The 22,513-nt window shown below is 39.2% G+C and overlaps 3 protein-coding genes across 18 annotated transcripts; 2 read left to right on the top strand and 1 right to left on the bottom strand.

The window, feature by feature from the left end:
* Positions 1-683: 683 nt before the first annotated feature.
* Positions 684-4,891, top strand: LOC120004585 (dicarboxylate transporter 2.1, chloroplastic-like). Its single transcript, XM_038853953.1, has 4 exons — positions 684-1,568; positions 2,637-2,950; positions 3,757-4,205; positions 4,668-4,891. Exons 1-4 carry the CDS (start codon positions 741-743, stop codon positions 4,781-4,783), a joined length of 1,707 nt encoding a protein of 568 aa, XP_038709881.1. The 5' UTR covers positions 684-740; the 3' UTR covers positions 4,784-4,891.
* A 610-nt stretch (positions 4,892-5,501) lies between these two features.
* LOC120003684 (splicing factor 3B subunit 1-like) lies at positions 5,502-10,106 on the bottom strand. Its single transcript, XM_038852705.1, has 3 exons — positions 10,040-10,106; positions 6,073-9,945; positions 5,502-5,952 (listed from the first exon to the last, which is right to left on the bottom strand). The coding sequence occupies exon 2, from the start codon at positions 9,910-9,912 to the stop codon at positions 6,118-6,120; it is 3,795 nt and encodes a 1,264-aa protein (XP_038708633.1). The 5' UTR covers positions 9,913-9,945; positions 10,040-10,106; the 3' UTR covers positions 5,502-5,952; positions 6,073-6,117.
* Positions 10,107-12,506: 2,400 nt separating this feature from the next.
* LOC120004274 lies at positions 12,507-21,002 on the top strand. 16 transcript variants are annotated; one of them, XM_038853572.1, is made up of 5 exons: positions 12,507-12,920; positions 14,034-14,284; positions 15,554-15,810; positions 19,474-19,551; positions 20,494-21,002. In XM_038853572.1, exons 1-3 carry the CDS (start codon positions 12,867-12,869, stop codon positions 15,597-15,599), a joined length of 351 nt encoding a protein of 116 aa, XP_038709500.1. In that variant the 5' UTR covers positions 12,507-12,866; the 3' UTR covers positions 15,600-15,810; positions 19,474-19,551; positions 20,494-21,002. The 16 variants fall into 16 exon arrangements, with proteins under 16 accessions (XP_038709500.1, XP_038709497.1, XP_038709498.1 ...); XM_038853569.1 differs by having other exon boundaries at positions 20,217-21,002; XM_038853570.1 differs by having other exon boundaries at positions 19,474-19,570; positions 20,217-21,002.
* Positions 21,003-22,513: the final 1,511 nt, after the last annotated feature.

Here is a 22,513-nt window from a genome sequence, read left to right as displayed (position 1 = left end):
CTTCTCTCTTAAAAAATAAGGCATGTTTTACCTGATCAAATCTGCAATTGATATAATCTTCAAGTTCTCCCTTTGAGCAAATTCACGAAGCTTTGGTGATCTAGCCATGGAGCATTGGAGCCGCCATCACCATCCACAATTTCACACACAACTCCAACAGGCTTTAAACCAGCTAGTAGGGCAAGATCTGTTAGAAACCAAGTCCCACATCCAAGGATTGTGGGCAAACAAGTTCAACTAGCTTGTAAGCATAGGCCCATTATTTTCTCACCAAAAATGCGTTTGTTCTAATAAAAAGATCAACAGAAGCTTTAGTTTTGAAACAAAATCCTTACCAGTTAAGTGATTTTTGAGATGTAGAAGACATGATAATAAAACAATAACCTTCTCAGTTTTGTTAATATCAAATAATCCCTGAGAAACAAAGTTTATGGGCTTGGTTGTGCATTATGGTTTATGGCCCTGCAAAAGCTCTAAAATGGACTTTTCTCTGAGTCTAGGCCTTGTATTTTCATGGGCTACTGCCTGACCCATGAAGCCCACGAGTCCCTAGATGTTATTAAGGGCCCAATTATCTTGCCCATGTAGAGTGTCTAGTCTGAGATCACAATGACACAGACAACTGTCTTCGGAATTTCCGCTTGGCCGCGAACAACTGTCTCATGTACCGATCTCATTCACTTCCCTCTGTGTCTCTCAACTCTCTCCCTCCCTCCTAACACACACACAGAGTAAAAAACATGGAGAGCTTCGCACTTCACTCTCTCTCCGCCACATCCACAACTTCTTTCCCTCTCTCATCCACAAGCGCCGCCTTCCTCCGCCACAGATCACTACAACCCGTCTCTAAATTCTCTCCATCTCTTTCAATTTCAATCTCGACTCAACGATCATTCTCTTCAAGCTTAATCCCCAAACCCCTTGTCTTCTCTCCCCTCACCAGAAAAACCCACTTCCCAATCCGCGCTTCCTCCTCTTCTCTGCCACCAGCAGAGGTCACCCCACCGACACCGATCTCATCTCCACCGCAAGGAGCTAAAGTTATCCCCTTCATCATCTCAATCGCAATTGGACTCCTTGTCCGATTCTTTGTCCCTAAGCCCGTCGATGTGACTCCGCAAGGATGGCAGTTGCTATCAATTTTCGTGTCAACGATTGCTGGGCTCGTCTTGAGCCCTCTGCCTGTTGGGGCGTGGGCTTTCTTAGGGCTAACAACTTCAATTGTGACCAGGACACTAACCTTCTCCACTGCGTTCAGTGCCTTCACTAACGAGGTCATCTGGTTGATTGTCATTTCTTTCTTTTTTGCTCGTGGGTTTGTGAAAACAGGGCTTGGAGACAGAATTGCCACTTATTTCGTGAAGTGGCTGGGGAAGAGCACTCTCGGGTTGTCCTATGGGCTCACTATCAGTGAGGCCTTGATTGCTCCAGCAATGCCGAGCACCACTGCAAGGGCCGGTGGGGTTTTCCTGCCGATTATCAAGTCGTTGTCGCTGTCTGCTGGGAGTAGACCCGGTGACTCTTCTTCGAGGAAGCTTGGTGCTTACCTCGTTCAATCCCAATTTCAGGTAACTTTTCATTCAGCCATTGCTATCAATCATAGAACTTTAAACGTTTGATCACCCTACTTTGAACACAAATTACTTATATTTCGGAAATTCTTAAAAGAAGATAAATTTTGGATTCTGTTTTATTACCTTCTGAGAAGTTTGTATTAACGAAATAAAAGAGGAAAATGAGATGTACTCTGTTAATTCATGATCTTCACTTTTGCTCCCTGAATGATTAAACCTATTAAGCATCTTATAATGTTAGCCAGCTTCAGCATTTCACGCTTCTGCAACTAGTAATCCCTCCATTTCCTTGGATTTATCGGCAAACCAAAAACTGTGCCAACTATTGAACAACAAAATGGTAGAGTGCAACTGTTGTAAGATGCCATTAGAGAACTGGAATTTGTTTAATAGCAATCAAGTGCGAGACTACCATTTCCCATACACTTTGTGTAGTCTCTTTATAACCCTAAAAAAGCCTTCCACTGTTCTATTGTCACAAAACTGTTCTATTGTTACCATGTGAACAATCAAGGAAGACAATAGATGGCTATCCTTTAGTTGCAATTTTGGCTCTCATAGATGCACGGATGTACCCAATTGTGAAAGCACCACAAGGTTACTTGTGCCTTCCAGCAACAAGTGGAACAGCTTTTGGGTTACTGTCATTCTAGAATGCTTCTTCTTCCGATCTCGAGTATCTTCATTCTTCCTCCTTTTTTTCCTTTTCTTGTGCTTCAATATTATTGTAAATTTTTTAGCAGGTTAGTAAATGTAGAATGAAGCATTTCTTGCTTCCTCACGGGATTACTTATCAGTTTTTCTTATCGGATTGCCATATTGGAGATTCCCAATTTTTTGCTTATTTATGTCTACTGGCCCAGAATGCAGAGTGCCGTTTAAAAGTTCTTTCTCGCATTGACTTGACCGAAAATTTATAGTTGGATTGTGCAAGGTTTATTATTTGTAATTTTGGCATTACATAATGTCCTTCTTGGATGTATCATGATGTATCTATTGTTGACTTTGCCTCAATTTTTCGTGGTACTGCAATTTATGTGTTCGTTGTTTGATGTGTGACAGTCTGCTGGTAACTCCAGTGCCCTTTTCTTAACTGCTGCAGCACAAAATTTGTTATGCCTCAAATTAGCTGAGGAACTTGGGGTGATTATTTCAAGTCCGTGGGTTTCTTGGTTCAAGGCTGCTAGTCTACCTGCAATTGTTTCTCTTCTGCTTACTCCACTTGTCTTGTATAAGCTTTATCCTCCCGAAACCAAAGACACACCAGATGCTCCTGCAATGGCTACAAAGAAGCTGGAGCAAATGGGTCCTGTTACTGGAAATGAATGGGTCATGGTTGGTACAATGCTTCTTGCAGTGTCTTTGTGGGTCTTTGGGTAAGTAAAATCTTAATTTACTGTAAATTGTTTTTTAATAGATGAACTTTGAAATAAGGATATCTAGTGAATTCATGTGTTTTCTCTTGGTAATAAGCTTGTAGATTGTTAAGATGGAGAGAGAGAGAGGGGAGGGAGTGATTTTCCTTTATGCATCCTATTGCTGTTCACTTGTGCTTGTGTTTCTAAGAAGTCGTATGCTCCTCTTAATAAAATTTCTTTTGCATTCAGAAAAAAATTAGGTCATATGCAGTTTGGTGCAGGCTAATCTGGAGCTTTTGTGCTATGCACATATATTTGACTCACAGATATTGAGGATTCCTCGTGTATACCTTAGATTACTTGAATGCTATGAAAATTTCTTCACCAATTCAATTGTTGCAAAATATTGATTAGATACATTCTTGCTTCAATTCCCATGTGTTGCTGACTATGGACTTTTTTCTCTTAGGACTAACAAATCCCACAAGTTCAGAGGTTTAAATTCTACCACTCAAAAACTCTTAGGATTCCTGTTGTGGTGGTATTTATATTTCCAATTTAACATTGCCCCTCAAAATTGATAAATATGTCTCGACTCTTTTGTATTCATTTGCTTGGACCAGTGCAGCTGGTGGGTCTGTAACATTCACTAGATGCTTATCAAAAAAAATCACTAGATTGATGCACTTGATATTATTTGGGTCAATACGATGCGACATTTATAGGCCTCAAAAGAGAGGGCTGAACTTATCGGTCATCATGATTTCTCTCTTAATGCATTCCTGTCTGAGTTTGCTGACTGATATTTCTTGGTCTTTCTGCAGAGAAACTCTTGGCATACCTAGTGTTGTGACTGCAATGATTGGCTTGTCGATTCTCCTTTTGTTGGGAGTCCTTGATTGGGACGATTGCTTAAGTGAAAAATCAGCTTGGGATACTTTGGCTTGGTTTGCTGTTTTAGTGGGCATGGCAGGCCAATTAACAAACCTTGGCATTGTGACCTGGATGTCTGATAGTGTTGCTACGGGTCTTCAATCTCTCTCTTTGAGCTGGCCTGCTGCGTTTGGTGTTCTTCAAGCTGCCTACTTTTTCATCCACTACCTATTTGCTAGCCAAACTGGTCATGTAGGAGCCTTATACTCTGCATTTCTTGCCATGCATTTAGCTGCTGGAGTGCCTGGTGTGTTGGCAGCGCTCACTTTAGCTTACAACACAAATCTCTTTGGTGCTCTTACACATTATAGTAGTGGTCAGGCTGCGGTATACTATGGAGGTATGCACTTCCCCCACCATAATGCAGCCTTTTGTTAAGTCATGTTTATTTATTAGTATTTTCTCTCTTTTAATCTTCATGCAAATGTTGTACATGACCGATCATTTCAACTCGTTCAGACAAAGATAGTTGCTGACAAAGCTCAGCTTTACACTTTACAGATGACCAAGCACACACACAACCCCCGCGATCACACACACACATTGAATCATACATATTTTTAGTTTTTTGTAACCATTAAAAATAAATTTGTGCTTCAGAATTGCACTGTCTACACAACAGTAATGAATAATTGTATAAAATAGAAAATCATTGTAGGAGGGTTAAAATGTAAGTAGTATCTCTGGTTCGCTCCCATAAACTTGTTGGCAGCCATGTATTTTACTGTCTTTTTGTTTACATGTTTATTATCTGTTGCATTACTATGGCTGACATTAGGATTTAAATTCCATCTTTTGACAGCTGGTTATGTAGACCTTCCCGATGTATTCAAAATGGGATTTGTAATGGCAGTGATTAATGCTATCATCTGGGGAGTAGTGGGAACATTCTGGTGGAAATTTCTGGGCCTCTATTGATTTTTGATGTCCTTCTATCTAAATTTTGCGACTCCATTTTGTATGATGTCCTGTTTCAGGAAACAGCAAGCCCATTGATTTAATTTAAAGAAAGGTACAATTTTCTTTTTTTTCTTTTTTTTTGGATTTTCATTTTAATTCATAGGTCTCCATTTTGCGGTTGAAATATGGATACTAGATGTATACTGACTCGGTCACTAATTTTTGGGAAAAGTACGAGTGAAGGAGATAGTTTTAAACATGCCCATTTTATACAATACTCATGTATGTGTGGAAATTTTATTTTATCATTTGTGCCATGAGATGAGTGCGTTGCAGCCGCAGGTTTGTCCTCTATATTGTTCGACAATAAAATATAGTTTATCTTCCTTTTTTATTTTTTTATTTTTCTAAAATGAATAGAATAGATAGAAGAAAGAAATAGTAGGAATTCTGTTAAAAGTCCAATATCTGGAGAATAGGTCTGAAGCAGAGCGAGCTAAACTAGCTGCTTGTGGAAGAATGGCCGTCATTCATATTTAAGGCATATTAATAGTTTCTGGTGAACAAGTCAAAACCAAGCCTGCTGAAGTTGTGGTTGTGGAAGGTCAAGGCCCCAAGAAAAATCTAATTTATGGCAAGATGGTGACCACCCTTGAGAACACTATTCAGAAGAGAATCTATGGTGAAGAATAGTTAAACTACTTGTCAAATGCATGAAGACAAAACATAATAGATCTTGTGAAAAATTCTTCCCACAATGTTTCTATGTGAAAGGGATTATTATATATATTGTCAGCTGGCCCAGTAAGATAAAACACAATTCAAAGAAAGGACTTGACACCATTAGGATAATAATGTCATGGATCACATCCGCTTGCACTCCTTCCTGTCAGTTCCATGGACTTCAGGGGGCCTCTAAACTGCTTGCACTCTTTTAATGTTCTGTTTCCACACATCAATCCTGCCATCTAAATGTAATTCGAATGACCTGAGAGCCTTGAATGGTTTCTCCAGTTGTTTTATTTCCATGCACTATGTCGAGCAATCCTATTCCAGTTATCCAGAAATTACAGTTTCAATGCTGGCTAAATGCCGTTTTCAATGTCAAGTGTTTTGCTAACATTGAAATCACCTATCATGTGGAATAACATGCCCGCCAACTTCATGGCCTCGCTGTAGTGAAAGTCCTGATTAATAATGCAAAAGCTCAGATAACAATAAGCAGTACCCAAAGAATATTAGCCTAATAGGCAGACAGTTTCTGAACAATACTAACAATACCACGGAAACAAAAGACTGAAGATTACCTAATATATCTGCTACTGTGATGTGATGGTATCTTAAACATCAATTCAGATGAACATCATCAGCTCAGGCCTACTATATGAGTTACTCTGCTCATCCTCCAAGATAGGATAAGCCGCCACAAGGGCATCCTGAGCTCCAATGTACAGTGAGTTATAGATCTTCCAGTAAACTTCCCTAACCTTCCGAGCCGGATGGAACAACCCCTGAAGGCAGTAGTTCAGCACAACAGAAGCACCCAAGGCCACTCTCATCCCTTCAATAGCTTCCATAACAGCATTTATGACATGAGGAGATGTCTCAAATATGTTAGGCCACACATAGTTCATTAAGTGGACAAGCGCATCCTCACAACCCAACCCAGCAACCCCCAATGCCATGTGCTTCACTGCAGAAGCTGCAGTCTGCCTGTGAACCAAATCTCTGTCCATAAGAGCGTCCTCCAGTAATGGAGTAACTGCATATATGTAGTCTTTACCCATCTCACCAATGTACTCGAACAAGAAGGAAAGAGATTTCAGAACACCATTCTGCACATTAAGCTCTGGGACACGATACTCATTCATCAGAGCTGGTAAGACGGTGAAAGGAGAACAGGTTTCTGCAACTATAGCAATTGCAACAGTTGTGCAAACACGGTTCTGACGTTCCTGCACCTTCAGGTTATTCAACAGGGTAGCTAAGACATCTTGTGGTCCAATGGCTTTGGCAATATATCCAAAAGTGTTCACTGTTGCTCGTCTAATACCCTTCTTGTGAGCTTTAAGCATCTCAAGAAGCTCAAAACAAATCCTCATCCACTCTCTAGCCGGAACAAACTCAGCACCACGATCTGCAATACGACCAACAAGATCTATACAGTTCTCCTGCACTTTCTCATGCCTGTTCTTCAATATTGGGGTCAACCTAGGAAGCAAGTCTTTTATGGGAGGAGTCATTTTCGTCATACCAATAACATTCACAATTGCCTTGAGAGCTCCCAGAATTGATCCAAGAACTTCTGGGTATTCTTCTCCCAAGTACTCGTACAAGACAACGCCGAGATGACCCATGAGTTGTTCCTCTCCACACTGTTTCATGACAACAGCAATCCTCGAAATAAGGTCTGCAGCCTGCTGCCTCACCTTCGCACTCTTGTTATTCAAGCGCCACTTAATAGTACCACAAATCTGTGGAAGGTAAGGTTTCACTCTCTGCCCAAGAGAATTTACAACAGCGCCAAACCCATTAAGCATCACATTGGCATCATCACTGGTCTGCTCTTGGAAGGCATAAAGGATACCATCAATCAGAAGCTCCTCCAACCTGGCATCAATATCGGATGCACCTAAGTTTGTCACCACCTTCTCAATTGTCTCCATAACCATTCGTCTATAAGGTTCACTCTCATCCTTGAGATCCTCAACTATCCGCCCTACTATGTCAGCTACTCCTACCTTGTTTGCTATCTCCACAGTTGTTTCCACAAGCTGCCTGTAGTTCCTCCGGTCCAAAGCCATCCTTCTGACCCAGAAATTCCTGAAAAATTCAGGAAGGATATCACTACGAATATATGCAGCTTCTACACCCTCCGTACTAACACACTGTTTCACCACTTTGAGCACAATCTTTTTCATTTCTTCATCAGGCGACTGGAACTCTCTAATCAAAATGACCATAACTTCCTTTGTATAGTAGCTTGCATAAATTGCATCCATGAGAGGAATGATAAAACCTATTGCCTTTAAGAAAGCAGCCAAGACCTTTCCACGGTGTGACCTAATACCCTTCCACAATGGTTTCAATACAGAGTCAAAGCTCTCAATACCGTAAGGGGCAGCCGCCTCTGCAAGAGCAGCCAGGGACAAAGCAGTGATCGTCCTCACCTTCTGGTTCTCATCATTTAGACCATGTTCAATTATTTCAACAAGAGACCTTAGATGAGGAAGAACAGCACAACCTATTAAAATTGCAATCTGCTGAACAATCTTGATACCTGTATGACGTGCTTGCCATGATTTCTTACTCTGACACACAGCTTTCAAGAATGGCAACAATGCAGGAATACCAAGGGCAGAAGCAACAACACTGAAAGCTCTAGCAGTTGTGTTCCTAACATACTCATCGATGTTATCAATATCAGGACGCATAGCAGCAATCATAGTAGCCAAACCTGCAGCTTTGCTCAAATTAGAAATGATCTCTCTACCTTCAACACGTGCATAATAATCCTCATCAATCAGCAAAGGCTCAATCACCACAAGAATCTTGTGCACATAAGGCCTAACCAACTCATCCAATTTGTACAGAACCCTATCAATTACCTTCACCAGAAGATGTCTCTCTTGGTCTTCCAAAGTGGGTTGCATGAGCAAAGGCAAAATCCGGTTAAACAAAGGCCCAGCACCAAATTCTCGGGCTTTATCAGTAAGCTGCCTCAAAGCAGTCTTCCTCTGTGAAGGAGTCCCATTCTTAACCTTCAACAAAAGCTTCATGATTTTCCGCTCCTTTTGCTCCTCAGGAGACAATTCCTCTTCATCATCCTCATTCAAAAGTGCCCCAAAATACTGATAATCCTCTGGCTTCATAAACGGCAGCCCACCAGGCGCCTCTTTCGGCACATCAAACTGCTGGCCACGATTTTCCTCTGGAATCGAATAAAGGGGCGTTCCTAAAGGCGTTGGTGTGGCCAGTAGCTTTCTAGCTGGTGTCCTAATTGGCACATAGGAGGCTGGAGGTTCCAGAATCTTGTATCCCTCTTGTGGAAATATTGCATCAAGCTCCTCATCAGTCAAGGGTCTGTTCCTGTCTTCAATATCCTTCTCCCACCTCAATAAATTGTACTGCTCAGGTGTCATAGGACCACGCAGATTAATTGCCCCTGGAGTAGGAGTCGCCAACTCAACTCCCCCGACAGGAGTAACTCCAGGTGTATAAGCAGCAGCTGGTGTAGCACCTGCCATTGGGGTTGCACTTCCCATGGTAGCTGGAGTCTCGTCCCATCTTGATCGCTGTCTTTTTGGTGTTGGAGTCACAAGCCCCTTTGGAGTGGCATCCCAGGTAGTCCCGGCAGGAGTCGCCCCTGGTGTAGCACCACCAGCAGGGGTGGCATCTGAATCTGCCAACCTCCCAGGAGTAGGAGTTTCGTCCCATCTATTCCTCCTGGACAAAGAAGGAGTCGCATCACCTATCCTCCCTGGTGTCGGGGTCGCATCCCATCGCCCAATCCCTGGAGTAGCGTCAGGCAAATCCCAATCAGATTGGGTCTTAGCTTTCTTTGCCGCAGCACCACCCTCATCCTGCGACTGGTCCCACCGATTCCTCCTCTTAGGAACTGGAGCCGCAGCAGCAGTTCCTCCACCTTCCTTAGCCGCTTCCTCCTCTTCCTTCTTCTTCTTCGCAATTGCTCTTATAGTATCTTCTTTCTCCCTCTTCAACGCCTCCTCCCTCATCACCTCCGCATACGTCCTCACCGAGGGGTCAGGAGTCTTCTCCCCAGCAGCAAAGGCATCGTGCCTCTCGGGTGAAATCACTCGCTGCAGCCTTCTCCTTCGATATTCATCCTCTCGATCGATAATCTTGGCCGGCTTCTGAAACCCCAAGTTATTATCATCCTCATCACCGCCACGAGGCATCTCTTTCAGCAACGACCTAGGGGCAGTGTATGAGGCCATTTTGCGAACAACCTCGTTATCCATGGCGTCATTGGCTTCCTCATCATCGTTGACGGCAATCGAAGTGACATAGCCATCGCGGTCACCGCCACCATAGAGGTCGCGGTCAAATGTAAGGGAGGTAAGAGAGGCAAGCTCTTCCTCCATCTTCTTACGCTCCTCCTGTGTCTTTGCAATCTCCGGATCCATGGTTGATGAACTTAGATTCGACAAATAAAAACCCTAGAGAGAATGAAATTAGGGTTTATGATGATTAGATAATCAGAATCAGACTTGAGAAGTAAAAGATAATGACGAATCGAAACAAGAAACAGACCTGAATAGGGTTACTGAATTCTGATGGTTTGGGTTTGGGGAGAGACTGAGATTTGGAGAAAAATCGGCCAAGAAGAAAGGAGTGGTTTCTTTATAGGATTAATGAAAGGTCGGTTTGGGATATGGGCTTGGCCCGGTTAGATCGGTCCACTTAGATTTGGGTTGGCCCAATGAGCTACATTATAAAAAAAAATGAAGCTGCTAATTGATTGAAAAAATTTGGGAGAAGTTTTCAAATGACCCTTGTACTTTAATGAAAGGATTATTTTGGCCCCTGAAGTTTATTTAGGGTCAATTTAAACCCTCAACTTCCACTAATGTAGTTAGTTAGCCCCTGAGCCCATTTTCCATCAACTTTTGCTGATGTAGCAGTTGTTTTCCGTTACTAACATGACATGTGGCTTTCAGACTTGCTGCCACATCAGCTAAATAGATGGAAATTGTAACGAAATACAGTTTTGAAAGTTCATGGGCTAAATTGATTCTAAATGAAGTTCAGGGGTTAAATTGATTCATTCATGAAAGTTCAGGGGTCATGTCAATGTTTATCCCAAAAATTTATATTGGTAATTAATATACTCGTGCCTTGGTGTAAAAAATTGTATTTACTAGTTATACTTTTTTGGATATTAGCCCGCAAACTACACATGTCAGGCAAGCCCATGAAAATCTATATATGTTGAGCCTAAGGCCGAGTTTGCGGGCCTCATGCACCCCAGACACATGTTGTATTGTGTTGAATTCACTGTGTTATATATTTTATGTTCTAGATTATGGTGTTTTTTTCATGATTTCTCATAGCCTAGAACTTCCATGTCAAGGGTGATTGACCATGGAAGTGAAAGTACAAAGAAGAAGGAGAAAGCCTCTCAACTCTCAAGAATAAGCATTTGGTGGATAAAAATGATGTTTTTATAATTTGCATTATGCATTGATTACATCTTTGTGTTTGTGTTATGCATTGATGATGGTGTTTTTTTTTGGGTGTTGTATTGGGTTTGTAATTTCCTAAGCTACTAACGTAGCGTCAGGTATAACTTTTGCTTTCGTGTAATGAATTGTTGGGGTTTATATCATTTTCCGTTCTCCTTATGTAAAGTATAAGGACTTCTTTAATCTTAAAATGACTAGTTCAAGAAATTAAAAAAAAAAATTATCACATATATTTAACTAATGTCAAAGTCACATCTGGGTCATTATAACGGATTCATTATTCATTACAAGGGGCTTGTTTAGCCCGAACACAAAGTAGATGGACGTCTTTAGCCCGAAGAATAGTACAAAGACTTGTTTCGATTTTTTCTGAAAATACATAGGTTTATTCAATACTTATCCCAAAATATTGATATTTGACTTGTTTGTCTTTCATTAGAAATAAAATATTTACCTTTATCATAACTAATAAATGTGATTTCCATTTTTATAAAATAAATCAAATTACAACCAAATCTGGATTTTGGATTTGGATTTTGACTACCCAAATTTCGACCCCTATGCAATTAATTAACACCCTCTATAAATTAAGAGTAGCACACTAAACCCAAATGTGTGTGCAAGAGTTAATTGAAGTTCCTAAAATCTTTCCCTCATACCATTCCTTCTTCCTCCACAATGCAATCCAACACCAACACCAACACCAACACCAACACCCCTTCCAATTCCAATGAAAATATGAACCAAAATGTAACCAAAACTGTTAGGATTTTTGGGAAGGACATCGACCTCCCTCCCCAAAACCAAAACCAGGCTGAGGTAATTATTATTAGGGTAACTATTTTTATTAATTCCTCATAACATGCAATATATATATATATATACACATGTATGTATGTATATATGTATGTATGTATGAGTTTTGTTATTAATTTGAATTGATGTGCAGGGGATGAATAGTGTGGAAGGAAGTTCAAGGAGTGTGTTATATGTATGTCCCAAGTGTGGGGACGGCTTCACTACATCTACACAGTTTGCCTCCCATGTGAGGGGACATTACAAGGACGAAAGTCCAGAAGAAAGGCAGAAGAGGAGGGAGACCAAAACCAAAACCAAAGCCCTAGTAAGGAAGGAAGAAGAGGAGGGAGACAAAAACCAAAACTAAAGCCTTTAGTGATGGATCAATGACTGAATGAATGCATTTTCTGTTTTATTATGTTATTTGCAATGCATGGAATGAGAATGAGGTCTTCAGATTTGCTGGAAATTTCACTATTCCTAATTTTCCATGGATAAAAATTAGGGCAAAAACATGAAGTGGATTGATTAATTATATGATTCAAAATCGAACACCATTGGAAAGAGTTTTGTCTTGAGTAAAATATGTCAAGCTTTATTACATTTTTTTAATACATTAATGCCTAAATAGACGACCCGAGATTTAGAATGATACAACCTAAAAATCACATGTTTAATCCTGAACCAACGCGTTCAAATCCTACAAGAGTCTAGAAGTCACATGAAAGAGTTTATTGGTCTTGTTGATGAATGCCCTGAGGATAATGGTTAAGAATTTCATGTTATATGATGAATACTCCGTCACCTGATTTTTAAACCCTAAAACCATTTTTTTTAATAAAAAAATAAAAATAAAAAATTCAAATACATTTTCTGGTAAATCGACTAATTGATGACAGGCACTTAACTCGCTCTTCCTACATACCCTCGATTCTTCTTCCGCAATCGGAGATCAAATTTCCGATTTCAGCTGCAGTGGTGATACAAATTTTGACTGTAAATCGGGGACCAGCGTGGTGAAAGCCATTGATGTTGTGATTCTGGGAAACCTCTGCGTTTATATTGTTCTCGATGTACCCGACCTTCCTCCGCCTTCCATGGACGCTCGCAAAGCCTACTTGCAGCAGCTTTTCGCTTTCCCTTCTGATAAGGTTTATTTAATTACCTTTCCATTATATGGATACATGTCTCTGTAGGAGTATCTTGCGTTTTGGTTTTGGTTTTAGGGTAGTCGAATGTGACTTGAGTTTTATATTACTAGTTTATATTTGATATCGGCGATAGTCCTAGAGATAAGGTGGGGTAATGCTTAAATGCCCTTTCGCGTCTGTAGATATATCTAGTTTGCAAGAACTTGTTTTGTATAATACAATTTTTGAATTTTGATATGCTTGATAGGCAGTAAAACCATGGAACAAGCAAGGCTTTGCTCTTTGGTTCTTTGATAAGGGTAATCAAGTTTAAAAAAGTCTGAAGTTATGGAAACTGATGTTGGTTGAGAATGGAAGCAAGACAGCGGATTGCCTGTTGGCTTTTTTTGTCTGCGTGAAATTAATCATGAAATCTTGGCTCAGGCTTTGATTTTCCATTTCAAAAATCACTGAATGGAAGCTAGATGGTTGAAGCTGTTAAATACTTGTTTGATTATTCTTTGTTAGTTCTTGATGAGTCAAGTTAGATTAATTGCTCATTTAGAAGATGAACACTAATTCTTAGCAAATGAACATGAATACGTCGCAGAATTTGAAAGAGGAAAAGGAGACCAAAATTAAGGTTTTTGAACTAGGTAAAAATGATATGGTACCTTTTAATTGTAGGATAATATATCCCTTAAATTCATGGAAAAGGACTCTTGGCTGAGCAGAACTAGTTGAGTTTGATCTGATAGACGCTCGAAGATAGAGATTAGGCTCTTAGTTGCTTTAGCTTTGGACACTTGTTTAAAAATGCCTTATATATTCTCTTATCAACCAAGCATCACCATTCAAAGCTGTTCTGAGAGCTTTGGTTGTATTACAGGGGTTTTAACTCTAGTAAGTTATTTATTGAAAGTAGGTTATGTCTAATGGGTGATATCACAATTGCTTTATTGAACTTCTCAAATCTTTGGTGGTCTCGCTTCTGAACGTGCAAATGGCATGGTTATGCATTTTCTTTATTCGTTGTCCTATCTTTTTTGGTAGAACTAATATATTGCCTTTAACAGTTGGTAATTTATACTATATTAATTGTTTGCAACTTTTATTATATTGTTTTGCATGTAGCGATATTGGGAAGCCGGTGGCATTTGCAATATGGCCATAGCAGCTGCAGGATTGGGGCTTCATTACATTGCCACAAGTCACGTGGCTAACGACATTTACGAGCAGTTCCTCCTAGATGTGCTTCGCGATGAGAGAATCAGAATGGTTGGGACGAGTGAAGGCACTGATGTTGTTGACAGTTCTAGTACCCAATATGAAACACTTCTATGCTGGGTTCTAGTAGACCCTTTGCATAGACATGATTTCTTCAGGTAAATTTATTGAACTTACTAATTGTATCTTCCAAGCTGCTCAGAAAATAGTTTCCATCTTACTTCTCCGAAATGTTTGTTACTGTTTTTTTCCCTGTCACTAGCATTTGTGATGGATCTCATAACAAATCGGCTGTGCCTTATATAGCTGTGGGCCACAGGGCCAGTTCGTACAATGTCAATAAAGAAATTACATAATCATGGGGATATATCAATCCCTAGATTAGGACATATATTACGGAAACTAAATCATAAATAACTAACCCGAATAAGACTATCCGGGGGTTTCCTTATTCAACCAAAAATAATGTAGTTAAAGTAGTCCATTCTTTAGCTGACTGCCAGCTACTAGCTTTCTACTCCACTTGGTTGATCTTATTTAGTTATTTCCATAAAAGCCTTCTTCTTTCATTCGTGCCACACACGTCCACTAGACTACCCCACTACTCATTTCATGCATGCCATGCACGTCCATTGCACTACCCTTGTAACATTTATTTCATTTTCCTCAATCGTTTAGTCCACCTTGCGAGGGATGGTGATCTTTTATATGGTTGTTTTGTCTTCTAGTCGAACTGATTTTAGTAAGGAGACTGCATTCATGTGGATGAGCAATCTATCCGAAGACGTAAAAATGGAAATAAAACAGTAAAATATCCTAATATGTGATGGATATGGTTTCGGTGAGTTATCCACTGGATTGATAACCTCAGCCTCAGAGTATGCTGTTGAATATGGGACATTTGTTTTCTTTGATCCTGGACCACATGGAAAGACTTTCTATTGGCTCACCTGAGAACAGAGAGCTTTAAGCCATCTCCTGAGGATGAGTGATTTTTTTTTCCTTCTAACATCTGACGAGGTTTGGCATATGGCTTTTTCACAGAATGTGTGATTACTTATTCGTTGTTGTGGTCCATTATCTCCAAGGGTATGTTTTCCTTGGGGGGTTTGTGTCTTTGCTTTTTTCTTTGTTTGATCATGTTTTGGCTTCTTTTGCTGTGTTGAAGCATTGTACTTGTTTCAATCATCTGCTGTGCTTCATGAATACTCTTTAGAAGGCCAGTGTTCGTGTTTCATAGTTTTCTTAGTCTCTCTTGACTACTTTGACCTGCACCGTCATTGGCTTTCTGATGACCTGCAAGCTCTTTGTTGTGTACAGCCTTCTTATTAGTTCATGGATGGTAGTTATTGCTTTGCAATGTCAAACTCTGAGCAATCTCACGATTTCCAATGTTAGCAACTTTTATTATATTGTTTTGCATGTAGTGATATTGGGAAACCGGTGGCATTTGCATTTGCAATATCACCATAGCAGCTGCAAGATTGGGGCTTCATTGCGTTGTCATAGGCCACGTGGTTAATGACATTTACGGGCAGTTCCTCCTAGATGTGATTCACGATGAGAGAATCGGAATGATTGGGACAAGTGAAGGCACTAATGTTGTTGGCACTTCTAGTACCCCATATGAAACACTTCTATGCTGGGTTCTAGTTGACCCTTTGTATAGACATGATTTCTGCAGGTAAATTTATTGTACTTATTAATTTTATCTTCCAAGTTCCAAGCTGCTCGGAAAATAGTTTCTATCTTGCTTCTCTGAAATTTCTGTTACTGTTTTCGTTTTTTTGTTTTTTTTTATTTTTTTTTCTGTTATTAGCCTTTGCGATGGATCTCATAAAGGATCGGCAGTGCCTTATATGGCTGTGGGCCAGTTCGTACAATGTCAATAAAGAAATTACATAATCATGGGGATATATCAATCCCTAGACTAGGGCATATATTACGGAAAGCAAATCATAAATAACTAACCCGAATAAGACTATCCGGGGGTTTCCTTATTCAACCAAAAATAACGTAATTAAAGTAGTCCATTCTTTAGCTGACTGCCAGCTACTAGCCTACTACTCCACTTAGTTGATCTTATTTCCATAAAAGCCTTCTTCTTTCATGCATGCCACAGCCACACACATCCATTGGACTACCCCATTACTCATTTCATGCATGCCATGCAAGTCCATTATGCATGATTTTCTGAGGATGAGTGATTTTCTTATTCTGACATTTGACGAGGTTTGGCATATGGCTTTTCACAATATGTGTTAGATTACTTATTCATTGATGTAGTCCATTATGCTCTCCAAGGGTATGTTTTCCTTTGGGGATTTGTGTCTTTGTTTGATCATGTTTTGGCTTCTTTTGTTCTGTTGAAGCATTGTAATTGTTTCAATCATCTGTTATTGCTTCATGAGTGCTCTCTAGAAGGTCAATGTTCGTGTTTCATAGTTTGCTTAGTCTCTCTTGACTACTTTGACCTGCACTTTTTTTGGTTTTCTGATGACCTGCAAGCTCTTTGTTGTGTACGGCCTTATTACTTCATGGGTTGTAGTTATTGCTTTGAACACTTGTTTAAAAATGCCTTATGTATTTTCTTATCAACCAAGCAATGCGCATTCAAAACTCTTCTGAGAGCTTCTGTTATATATTACAGGGGTTTTAACTCAGTAAGTTATTTATTGAAAGTAGGTTATGTCAAATGGGTGCTATCACAATTGCTTTATTGAACTTCTCAAATCTTTGGTGGTCTGGCTTTTGAACGTGTGAATGGCATAGTATATGCATTTTCTTTTTTCATTGTCCTATCTTTTTGTGGGCAGAATTAATAGATTTCCTTTAACAAGTTGTAATTCATACCGACTCTTAAGTATTTGCAACTTTTATTATAGTGCTTTGCATAAAGCGAAATTGGAAAGCCAATGGCATTTGTAATATGGCCATAGCAGCTGGAAGATTGGGGCGTCATTGCGTTGTCATTGGTCACGTGGCTAATGACATTTACGGCCAGTTCCTCCTAGATGTGCTTCACGATGAGAGAATCAGAATGGTTCGATGAGTGAAGGCACTGATGTTATTGGCTGTTCTAGTACTCCATATGAAACACTTCTATGCTGGGTACTAGTAGACCCTTTGTATAGACATGATTTCTGCAGGTAAATTTATTGTTCTTATTAATTTTATCTTCCAAGTTCCAAGCTGCTCAGAAAATGGTTTCCATCTTGCTTCTCTGAAATTTCTGTTACTGTTTTTTTCCTTCTGTCACTAGCCTTTGTGATGGATCTCATGACGGATCTGCGGTACCTTATATGGCTGTGGACAATGTCAATAAAGAAATTACATAATCATGGGGATATATCAATCCCTAGATTAGGACATATCTAACGGAAAGTAAATCATAAATAACTAACCCGAATAACACTATCCGGGGGTTTCCTTATTCAACCAAAAATAGTGTAATCAAAGTAGTCCATTCTTTAGCTGACTGCCAGCTACTAGCGTACTACTCCACTTAGTTGATCTTATTTCCATAAAAGCCGCCTTCTTTCATGCATGCCACACACGTCCACTAGACTATCCACTACTCATTTCATGCATGCCATGCACGTCCATTGCACTGCCCTTGTTACATTTATTTCCTTTTCCTCAATAGTTAGGCGACCCTGCGAGGGATGGTGATCTTTTATACGGTTGGTTTGTTTTCCAGTCGAACTGATTTTAATAAGGAGCCTTCATTCATGCAGATGAGCAATCTATCTGAAGATGTAAAAATGGAAATATAACAGTCAAAAATCCTGATGTGATGGATATGGTTTTGATGAGCTATCCCCCAGATTGATAACCTCAGCCTTAGAGTATGCTATTGAATATGGGACATTTGTTTTCTTTGATCCTGGAACATGTGGAAAGACTCTTTCTATTGGCTCACCTGAAAAACAGAGAGCTTTAAGCCATCTCCTGGGGATGAGTGATTATCTTCTTTTAACATCTGATGAGGTTTGGCATATGGCTTTTCACAGAATGTGTGAGATTACTGTTTTCTTTTAATGGAAAAAAGATTTTATTCAAGCGCCAAGGGGCGCAACCCAAACAGATTACAAAGGAGGAGAATAGATGCTCAAACAAGTTCCCAGAAAAGGAGTAACCCCAAAATCTAATTTAATCCAACCAGTTGACTAGGAAAGTGTCTATGGTGGATTCTCTATCGTTGAACACTCTGTTATTCCTTTCCAACCACGGCATCCACATGACAGATATAGGAACCTACCGAAAGAAACACCTTTGCTGTTTGTCATTGCCCATAGCCTTCCAAGCCACTAATTCCTTGTCCACTGAAGAACTAGAGGCCCAAGAAGTGCCCTTCATCATGAAAATATTAGCCCAGATTGTAGAAGACTAAGGGCAGTGCAAGAAGAGATGACTGATAGATTCTATGTCTGCTTTACAGAGGCAGCATCTATTCACAAGGGAAATGCCTCTCCTTTGCAGATTATCGATTGTGAGGATTCTACCCCAAACAGCCTCCCAACAGAAGAAGACACACTTCGGAGGGTTCTTACTTCTTAGACTTCCAAATCCAAAGCCAAGGGAAATGAGAACTCCCTAGGTGAGCCTTATCTTTCATAAGCTCCTTGTAATAAGAGCTCACCAAGAACAACTTGTCTTTGGCACCCTTCCACCAAATTTTATCATCAACTGCAGGACTGATCCTTGCACCGTAGACCATTATTCGTTGTTGTGGTCCATTATGCTCTCAAAGGGTATATTTTCCTTGGGGGGTTTGTGTCTTTGCTTTTGTCTTTGTTTGATCATGTTTTGGCTTCTTTTGTTGCGTTGAAGCATTGTCCTTGTTTCAATCATCTGCTGTTGCTTCATGAGTACTCTTTAGAAGGCCAATGTTTGTGTTTCATAGTTTGCTTAGTCTCTCTTGACTACTTTGACTTGCACTATGTTTGGCTTTCTGATGACCTGTAAACTCTTTGTTGTGTATGGCCTTCTTATTACTTCACGGGTTGTAGTTACCGCTTTGCATGTCAAACTCTGAGCAATCTCGTGATTTGAGATGGAAATGTTAGATTTTTTCAATGCAGCCTTTTTATTACTTCATGGGTTGTAGCTATCCTAGTTTTTTTCAACTATCTAATCTTGTCATATTTACTTAGTTTCTGTTTTATCATATGGAAATGTTGGTTTTTGATATCCAATATTTCATGAACTTAATAATTTGCCACTCTTCTTATTAAAATTGTCATGTGCCGTAATATATGGTTCAGCTCCCCCTTTTGTAGTGTCTACTAGTTGATATTATCTACGATTCTCTTAGTTTAATGTGTCAGGGTTGAACTTCATGCAGGCTGAGTCACTTACAGGCATAGGAAATCCAGTACTGGCTGGGCAGGAGTTGCTTAAAAAAGGGGTCCGCACAAAATGGGTGATTATTAAAATGGGTGGTAGAGGTTCCTTGCTAATCACACTATCCATTATATCTTGGGCTCCTTCTTTCATGATGAAAAATCCACAATCCGATATTCTTCTTGCCTAGAATTAAGTCATTGTTCAAGTGGTTGGTATTGATATTTTTCTTTATCAGCTTGACTCAGTCGATGTAGGACTTTTCAAAAGAAAGGAAAAGGAAAAATTGGACATTTTTTTACATGATGCTATGATGCTACTTTCCATTATTATAATGATGTCCATTAAGTACTAGAATGCCTACTCTGGCATTGTTTTTGGAGATGGTTCATTCCGATGTTTCTAAAAGAATTTAATGTACACTTTCTTGACTTTTTTTCATTCTAAAATTTTGCTTCAATGAATTAAAATTAGCAAAACCCTAAACCATCAAATTCATTAGTACTTTTTTCTAGGAAATTCATTAGTACTTTTTTTAGGAAATTCATTAATACTTACTTTCTCTTTCTTCAACTTATATTTTTAATGAAGTTTAGAGGACCAGATATTCTTTAAACAGTTGAAGAAAGAAGACATTGAGATGGGAGGGAAACTACTTAACTTCTTTTAGCATAACCTTTGTGGTATCTTTTCATTAGTATATCTTAAATCATGTAACGTGGTGTTCTTTTGATATGTGATCAGGTGAAAGTCATTGACACCATTGGTTGTGGGGATACTTTTGTAGCTGCAATTGCATTTGGTTTTATACATGACATTGGTAAACAACACCCACCCGTGCACAAGATTTCTACAGTGGACTGGGTCGAGGACAAGCAGGATATACGCAAACTTACTCCACATAATATGTGGAGAGGTTGTTTCCAAGATTGAACTTGTTGTGACCTCGAGGTTTTATACATAATATTCCTGCAGTGAATACACGTAGTGGATTTCTAACTTTCTGTTAATTTTCTTATAGACTCGTGTAGCCGATCCCATACTTTTAGAATAAAGAATCGGATGATAATGAACCTTGGAGCAAGTGGTAGAAATCATGAGAGCATCAAACCTGAGTGAGGATGACGACGACTTTTGGAACGAACTGCTCAGGGAAACAAGTACTCTGGAAATTAATTTCATTTGATTTGAAAAAGGGTACTAAATGGACTCAGTAGTCAGCTGAACCATATGCTGCCCTGCTCCTGCTCCTGAGTATACAGGTTTATGTTTTTCTTTTCTTTTCTTTCTTCTTTTGAGTTTACTAGCTTAGTGGCAGTAATGAATTCAGAATGAGGTAAGAAACTTGTAAATAACATTCACATTCGCCATTATATATTTTGCATGAGATAAAGATTGGAGTCTCCTCTGAAAGGAGACACTTGAATGTGGGAGTAGGACTTGTATCTCTGGTATTAAAGGGAAAACTTCTTGTTATTTCTTTACACCCTTGACTGGTCTTCTGATGTTCTATACTGATGAAATTCTTCACATTTTCGTCTTCTCTTACATCTGATTATGTTATTTCATTTAAGGTTGTCTGAAGTAGTTTGTTAAAAATACATGCTAATATTCTTTTTCTCTCAACTTGAAGCAAGACGTAACTTGTGTTGTTTGGTAAGTGAAACAAGCTATAATTTGCACTAAGTTAGGTATTAATATTGCAGGCCATTTCATGTATTTTTAGCCATTGTCTTTGCAATTTTGCATGAAACTTAGGTTTGAATGCGAGTTAGCCTTGTGTCTGCGTCCACTATTTCTGTCAATAAGTGTAGAATTTTTTTTTCCAAAATGATATGTATTCATAATTTCGGTGTCCATAAGTGTCCATAATCTAGGTGGCATGAGGAGAAATGTGGGGATCATTTTGTATTAGATGGTCCCCTCTCCTCATGCCACCTAGATTATGGACACTTATGGACATCAAAATTATAGACATGTAGTACTTCCGTTTTCTTTTAATCAACTCATCTAAATCCATTGCACACATGCATTCACCGCTTTATTATTTACCACTTATCATATACTTTCTGTTTTCATGATAATACACATTTTTGTCTTAAGAAAGAGAATAAGAGTGATTTTCACAAGACGAATAATTTCCCAACTTTTTGTTCATTCATACAATAATTTCTCAACTTGTTCCTTGTGGGGCTAATTTTACAATCAAGGATTATCTTCCAGATGACTATCAATGATTTGCGAAGTAAAAAGACAAAGTGATTGTCAGGGAACCAGGACACCGGTGGGGTGTCAGCCAAAGGTTCTCCAACAATCAAATCAGTAAGGATCTACAAGATGATAATCACAAATGGGGGGTCCCTGCAGTAGAAAATCTACTGCAGGACTGCAGTAGGCTCATTTGAGCCATCAATTGTTTTTAAAAAAAATCTAAAAATAATAAATGTAATGTTTTTAGTGTTTAGATCATAATGATGTAAGTTTTTAGGGGAAAAAAATTAAGTTGGTTGACTAAAGATTGATACAAACGTGAAGCATTTTCTACCGTTTGATCAAATACTTATTTAATTTGTTATCATTTCTCAATGAATTTAGTTTTTTTGCCTTGAAAAAAAAACATGATCTTAATCTATACACTAAATACTTTACATTTATAATTTTTTGATAATTTTTAAAAAATTATTAAGGCCTCTAATGGCCTTAATGCAGGCCGTGCAGTAGAACATCTACTGCAGGGCCCCGTAACTCATGATAATCAAGGAATAAAGCGGATATGAAAACAAATAATAAATGCAAGTAAATGTGGAACTGATTGAAGATTATTTGAACACTGGGATTCTCAAGAAATGGAGGATACTGTTTGAAGATGATCTCTTCCAGAGAGTCCTTGGTCCTTTTATAGCCTTCTCTCCAGGGACACGTGCTCTTAGTGCAATTGTAATGGTAACATTTTGTTGGTCAGCAAAAATCAATAATGGATCTCACCTTTATTACATAAAAAGTCAAGTTAAACACTTTTCTCAATACAGTCACATCAACAA

This window comes from Tripterygium wilfordii, chromosome 8 (assembly GCF_013401445.1).
Source record: "Tripterygium wilfordii isolate XIE 37 chromosome 8, ASM1340144v1, whole genome shotgun sequence".
NCBI lineage: Eukaryota > Viridiplantae > Streptophyta > Magnoliopsida > Celastrales > Celastraceae > Tripterygium > Tripterygium wilfordii.
The sequence above is the reverse complement of the archived record's forward strand: the minus strand, read 5'-3'. Positions and strand labels throughout refer to the sequence as shown.

Bases quoted from the DNA above. Each gene is read 5' to 3' on its own strand.
- LOC120004274 (XM_038853564.1), top strand. The intron at 19,552-20,216 runs GTGATTATTAAA...ATATGTGATCAG, and splicing joins AAGGGGTCCGCACAAAATGG to GTGAAAGTCATTGACACCAT. The intron at 20,389-20,493 runs GTTGTTTCCAAG...ATTTTCTTATAG, and splicing joins TCCACATAATATGTGGAGAG to ACTCGTGTAGCCGATCCCAT.
- LOC120004585 (XM_038853953.1), top strand. From the start codon at position 741: ATGGAGAGCTTCGCACTTCACTCTCTCTCCGCCACATCCACAACTTCT. The intron at 2,951-3,756 runs GTAAGTAAAATC...GTCTTTCTGCAG, and splicing joins GTGTCTTTGTGGGTCTTTGG to AGAAACTCTTGGCATACCTA. The intron at 4,206-4,667 runs GTATGCACTTCC...ATCTTTTGACAG, and splicing joins GGCTGCGGTATACTATGGAG to CTGGTTATGTAGACCTTCCC.
- LOC120003684 (XM_038852705.1), bottom strand. From the start codon at position 9,912: ATGGATCCGGAGATTGCAAAGACACAGGAGGAGCGTAAGAAGATGGAG.